Raw genomic sequence first — 6,575 nt, 5'->3', positions numbered from 1 at the left:
CCCTTAAATATCGAGCGCACGGCCAAAGCGGGGCTGCGGATTCGAGCGGATTGTTTCGCACGACGAATAAAATAGTGCTCGATGAATTCAACATTTTTAGGAGTCGATCGATTTGAACCGGTCTGGCACGTGGGGTTTGTGCTTAATTTTTTCGGTACCAAGGGAAAGGATGAAAAATTGAAAGCGGAAAAGTGGACTATTGGCCGAGGGAAAACCAAGGCGGAATGCACATGAGCTCGAGGAAGGAATGTTCAAATTTATTTTCAGCTGGACGCATCGAGGGGCTCGGAAGGGAGGAAAAGTAGCTGTGAAATGTACCACACGTGCGGGAGTGTTGAACTTGCATTTGCGAACTGAAAAGAGACGGAGAGTCAGACGAGGACACCGGGAGAATAAGGGACGCAAAAAAAGAAAAAGAGAGAGAGAGAGAGAGAGCTGCGGACAGAGACACTGAGAAGAATCGAGAGAGAAAGAGAGAGAGAGAAAGAGAGTTCTGTCGCGTATTACGTTCGCACTCCATTTATTGGAATGGTGTTCGGAGGGGTGTGAACATTCGGCCACACATTACATTGTACGAGAGAATATTCACTGGCCTCAGGCTCTTCGTACATTGTCGTATATACCCTCGAGTACTCTCATACCTTTTCACATGCTCTTCTCGCCGTGCTCGCCAGTTCGCTACCCGCGTATATATACATACATTATATACCTACATATGTTTGTATAATCGTTAGCATATTCTCTCTCCTTTATTTTCAAATTTAAACCAACAGCAATACTCTCACATTTGCCTACCATAAGTTCCATATAGTTCCAGCTTCGAATTGTTTTCATCGTTTGTTTCTGCAATTCATTTAAACGGAACAACTATTTCGCATAACATTGCGCAGCCGACGATATTCTCATAGTTAAATTAGTGAACGAAATTCTGATTACGTTATCGGCGACATAATTATAGTGTTAAGGGAACGTTCCACTTTTTTGTCACAATTTTTTCGCTCACTTTTAAAACCAATTTGTTGATCATTTGCTCGCAAGGGTTTTTTCAGAATTTCTTTTTGTTTGGCTATTCTACCCATAGGCTCTTCGTAAGAAGGAGAATCCATCGCGCTTGCTGCAATCAGCACTTGTGAAAGCTGCCCCCGTTCAGCGAGTACATCGATGAGAGTGTCTTCGATTTTAGGTCGTTTTCTACGACTGAAATAGCGCGGCTGCGTGCTGTCGAGCGCAGTACTTTTTCAACATTTTCTCGTTTATCTGTCTGCTGGTCATGACTGAACAATGTGCGAGCTCTCATCGATCAGAGCAAAAGAAAATGGCAGTGGGATGCGAACGAGGAGAGATCCTGGTCCAAAGCATGCCTCAAAACTTCTGCCTCTGCGTGGGGAAACCCCGGGCGACTGTACAGACCCTTTGATCTTTCATTACATACACATAGGTGTGCACACATGCATAGATATCTAGAAATATATTGAAGCGTGTGGCCATGGCTATGAATGCCGCTGCTGCGCATTCTTTCTACGAATAAAAGTACGAGAATACGGGATAACAATTGAAAGGGAAATTCCGCGAGAATGGAAAAGGTTTGTCGAAAACGCCACCACGTCAAGCGCGTCGAATGACGTGCCCTTTGAACAGCCCCGCAGAGAGCAATGATTATGACACCTCAAAGAGATCGGAACCTGGGCATGTTTTTTTTCTAACTTGAAGTTCTCAACGGCCATTTCATTTTGATGTTACGGGGAATCTCAGAATCGCACTTTCGGTCTAGAAATACTTTGATCGAATAATCATGAGAATGTGACGCGGTCATGATTATGCCTGGTGATTACGACATCATCTCGTTATTCATCAACATCATTGATGTTTTGTTATATAAAGTTTCTTTTTTTATTTTGTTTTTATGTTACGAGAAAATTAATATAGTAGAAATAATTAACAAACAAGGTTTTGGGAAAAAGCCTTTATGGCATAAAAGACCCAATTTATTGAACGAATTAAATTTAACAAAAGATTAACAAATTGAACAAATAATGGTGTGAATATATGTGTAGTATGTAAAAGTGTGATGAAGATTAGGAGGAATTTATTCTCGACTCCTTTAACGAGTATGAGGAAGAAATTATTTTCGACTCTTATGTACTTTAGTAAAAGTCGCTTTTATCGAGGGTCAAACCTCGAGTTTTGGATCGGCTGGCCAGACCGATCGCTGCCGTATTTGATTGTGATTAGTTGTGAAATGTTGTATTGTAATATAAATTAATATTGAACGTTTGTACTGGACGTTTAAATGTTACGTGTATATCGCTCGAAGTCTCGCGATGAACTAACTCTTCTTTTATTTTCTTCTCGTTACTAAAACAAGATTATCATTCATTTATTTTATATATATATATATTTATAGCGATTTCTTTAAAGCGTATTTTATTTTTTTCACCGTTTCCTACGGAACAATTGTTACGAATGAAAAACTGTAGCAGTCTATGGAACATGTTTTCCCGAGTAAATTTGATCAAAAACGGGCCTCAAGATGGAGCTTTTTTGACGTTAGTTAATCGTACAAGAGACACAATTTTCGGATGAAAAAATGTTCCCACCCTACGCTACCGAACGGCGTGATAATGTTACGGACCCATGGTCGTTGCTTGCACGGTTTTATGGTGAAGGTCAACCAGTGAACGATCATTGCCATCGTTACAAACACCGAGCACTCGAAAATTCGACAATTGCTATTTTTACTCATTTTTTTGGGTGACGTCGAAAAAATAGCACTCAAATTTTTACGCTGACAATGAGAGGGTTGCTCGAAGGGAACTCAACTCCAGATATCAATTGAACTACTCAAAATGTTTATTTATTATGCCAAAAACGTAATTAAGTTGCCTGAAAAGCTAGGAATTCAAAAATGTTACAATTTTCCTTGTCGATTTTCATTTCGAAGAAACACTAGTGGAATATACGTATAATAGCTTCGATTTAAAGTGAAGTCAAAGTAGCCAGTGTCGTCGTATATATTAAAGCCCATTGTGAGCATGATCGTATTGCCGCCACAAGGAGCTCTGGGTAGAATGAAAAATGGGCGATCGTTAGTTATTTTTAGTGTAAGTCTCCTTTACGAAATTTCGTTTATTTGAAATCCAACGACTCACCAGCTGTGCACGAAGACATGTAGAAATCAGGAAAGCAGTTTGGCATTCGTTATCGCTTTCTAAAAAACAAATAAAAACAATTAAAATGAAGAACAATTTTTTTACGATACAAATTTACAATGAATGATTGGAGCGAATTCTACTTATGGTGCTGCATTCATAAAGAGCTTTGATGATTTCGTCACGACGAGTTACATCCTGAGGAAGATTTTCAACCGATTTCTCGAAGTCGTAAGTTCCATCTGCCCTGAGCTATCGTACAAAGTCAAATGTTCCTCATCAGCAATACGTTTTTTCAGACACTGATGATGTGATGACACAAAATGAAATATTATTCATTGACATTATCTTACATTCCCGCGTTCTTTCATCACACATGCTGTGAAACACTTTTTCCTTTTATCGTCCCATGGAATGTGACTTAAGTCTTCGCTCTTAATAACATTTTGTTCCATACACTTCGTCAATATCGCTCCAATATTTCTCCACCTCCAATATGATGGATTCTAAAAAAAATGGAGAAATGTACAGTTTGAAAAAAGGTGATTAAAGTGAGGTAATGGCAACTCGTTCAAAGGAACAGCACAGTATTTTTTGAATTTTCCCATTTTTCGTCCCTTCAATTCTAAACAACTTTATGTGGACAGCAAAAAGTGATGCACGTGAGAACTATATTTCGTTTTGTTTTCGAGTGTTATTCATCATGTCAGACTAGCACTTACTGATAAGTGGAAGTGTATTGTATATCACAAATTTTCACTGTCAGCATAGTCAATTCTATGATAAATACACGAATATACATCGAATACGTGTGACATTTTACCATACATGTCGTTTTTTTTCAGGGTTGTCCAAGCATACTTTACCATATAAACATTTGAAGTGACTGAAAACATTTTTTACTACGTTTATAGAGAAAAACAGACTTGAGTCTTTCGAACAAAAGGTATGGGGATTGGTCTTTTTACTATGGTGGTTAGAACAATTCTCATTACTGCTCTTCGAATTAAGGCTGCAATACAGTGTCTAAACTGGGTAGGGACTAGATTGGCCGAAAATGGCCGCCGTTACTATTTCCGGTCGGCTAAAGTCACTAGCCGAAAAAAACGGGGTAAGATAGTTGTAGAAACAAGGCACAGATGTCGCAATAAGCTTGTTCGTCGATAATTCAGAAATTACAGTCTCGGCGGCAGGGGTTCTCAATGAATTGAAATACGCACACCTGGGCCACCCGAGACTCGTTATTGTAGCAGCTGCTGCACGTCGTTTTGACGTCAGGTCATGGTCTCAAAGTGTTGTTTCATGCGGAGTGTAAACAATGAGGTGATTATCACCATCATTATTAATTCGTGTTTAATAATAATTATTATTATTATTATCATCAAACACGAATTAATCGCGTCATTGATAATTGACTTTTAACTAATTATTTTCATTCATAAATTACACTCCGCATGCATCAACACTTTGAGGATCATAACCTCAAATGTCAAGACGACGTATCGTACAACTACCCAAACAAGTCTCGGAAGCGTATCTATTCGTATGTATTCATATGAGAATGAGAACCCCTGCCACCGAGACTGTAATTTCTGAATTATCGACGAACAAGCTTATTGCGACATCTGTGCCTTGTTTCTAAAACTATCTTACCCCATTTTTTTCGGCTAGTGACTTTAGCCGACCGGAAATAGTAACGGCGCGCGGCCATTTTCGGCCAATCTAGTCCCTACCCCTAAACTGTCCCCGAGATACTATATTTCTAGTGCTTTCCTCTAGAATTTTCGGCCTCCTTTTTTTTGTGCAAGCGCAACGTTTTTTTGAGATTTATTATCGTATTTTTGTCTCCGGGTACTTTCTGTTAATACGAATGGTAAGAAAAAGTAGGCTTACCAATCGATTGATAATGCACGTTTTGACTAGATGCGCTGTTTCGCATTCATCTGTACCGGCTGAATAAACCAAAGCAGAAAAAATGAGATCAAATATAAGAATATTCTGTTATACAGAATACTTTGAACGACGCGTACTTGCGTTGCCGCATTCAGTGATGGCTGTGACAACTCGATCATAATTGGGTAAATCCAAGGGCAAATCCGCGATCGCCGTTTCCGTATCGAAAGTTCCGTCTTGTTTGAACTGCCGCATACAAAAATTGATTGTACTTTTTTACAAATCAACAAATACGATTACGATGAAGAAATGAAATTTTCTTACGTGCCCACGACCCTTCATTACACATGCATCGTAACACTTCTTTCTGCCATCGCTCCATAGGATTCGTCGGAAGTTTTCGAACTTGATGTTATTTTCAATCATACAATTTCTGTGCAGTAAGTAATGTCGTGTTTCCCCTGGTAGCACGAAAGCCTGCACATTGCCAGAACATGTTTTCAGAAAGAAATTATAAAGGCAAGTGAAGGGAACGATACTTCGTTCTTATGAACGTGCGGAGGTCGAAGATCGAACGTTAAAAACACCAAATTTAATAGAACTTTCGTCTCGTATTTTCTGCTATCGAAATCCAATATCGAAAAATATCATGAAAATAATGGCGAGAACTCACGAACTTATGGACGAGACACCTTCTGACTAGGTGAGCTGTTTCGCATTCATCTTCTCCCGCTGAAAAAGTACAAAAACAATGAAAATGTGGTCTTTATAGTGATCGACCTTGAAACCGAGAGCCTTGAACAGTGCTCACTTTTTCTGCCACATTTTTTGATTGCTGCAGCCACCCGATCGCGATCGGGAATTTCCAGGGGCAAATCGGCCACCGCTTTTTCGATGTCGAATATTCCATCAACAGTGAGCTAAAATATTCATAAATAATAAACGTTGAGAACAAAGTGATTGGGAAGCAACGTATTTATTTTTATTATCTCACCAATCCATGACTTTTCAAAATACAAGCAGCGAAACACTTTCTTGAATCATTGCTGTTAGCCTGTTGACCAAATTCCTTTTCGAGCTTATTTTTCTGCATACATTTCGAACGCGCTGCCTGGTATAGAGCGTCTTCCGGATCTCCCAGAGCCTTAAATGACGAAAAATTATTTTCAAATTAACGATTGAACCAGTCGAGGCGGCGGATGATATTTCGTTACTTACGCATGACGTGAACGCAAGGAGGACAACCAGAGCCACGTTCCCGAACATTGTCGAGCTGCTCGTGGACCCAAGAAAACTGTCTTTTCTGGACGCATACCTTTTTTATATATGCGGAACAAGATGCGACCCATAAGTGGGCATTTCTACAAAATTATTCATCACGCATCAATAGTGGGAGCAAAATAATCACTCAAATATTTAATTGCTCACTGCACGGAGATGACGTAACTGAGAAAATAACTTTACTCGTCACGACGAGGATCAATCAGTGCCACATTTTTCACTTTTGTTTTGTTTGACATAATTACGACTTCC

General features: G+C 39.4%; 1 protein-coding gene across 1 annotated transcript; it reads right to left on the bottom strand.

Annotated features, from left to right (window-relative positions):
- Window positions 1-2,828: 2,828 nt before the first annotated feature.
- On the bottom strand, window positions 2,829-6,324 carry LOC122406178 (Odorant-binding protein 56h). The gene is made up of 11 exons (XM_043411462.1): window positions 6,261-6,324; window positions 6,037-6,186; window positions 5,854-5,962; window positions 5,716-5,774; window positions 5,367-5,519; window positions 5,180-5,288; window positions 5,043-5,101; window positions 3,503-3,655; window positions 3,293-3,401; window positions 3,150-3,208; window positions 2,829-3,059 (listed from the first exon to the last, which is right to left on the bottom strand). Exons 1-11 carry the CDS (start codon window positions 6,306-6,308, stop codon window positions 3,015-3,017), a joined length of 1,053 nt encoding a protein of 350 aa, XP_043267397.1. The 5' UTR covers window positions 6,309-6,324; the 3' UTR covers window positions 2,829-3,014.
- Window positions 6,325-6,575: the final 251 nt, after the last annotated feature.

This window comes from Venturia canescens, chromosome 2, assembly GCF_019457755.1.
Source record: "Venturia canescens isolate UGA chromosome 2, ASM1945775v1, whole genome shotgun sequence".
NCBI classification, from domain to species: domain Eukaryota; kingdom Metazoa; phylum Arthropoda; class Insecta; order Hymenoptera; family Ichneumonidae; genus Venturia; species Venturia canescens.
The sequence above is the reverse complement of the archived record's forward strand: the minus strand, read 5'-3'. Positions and strand labels throughout refer to the sequence as shown.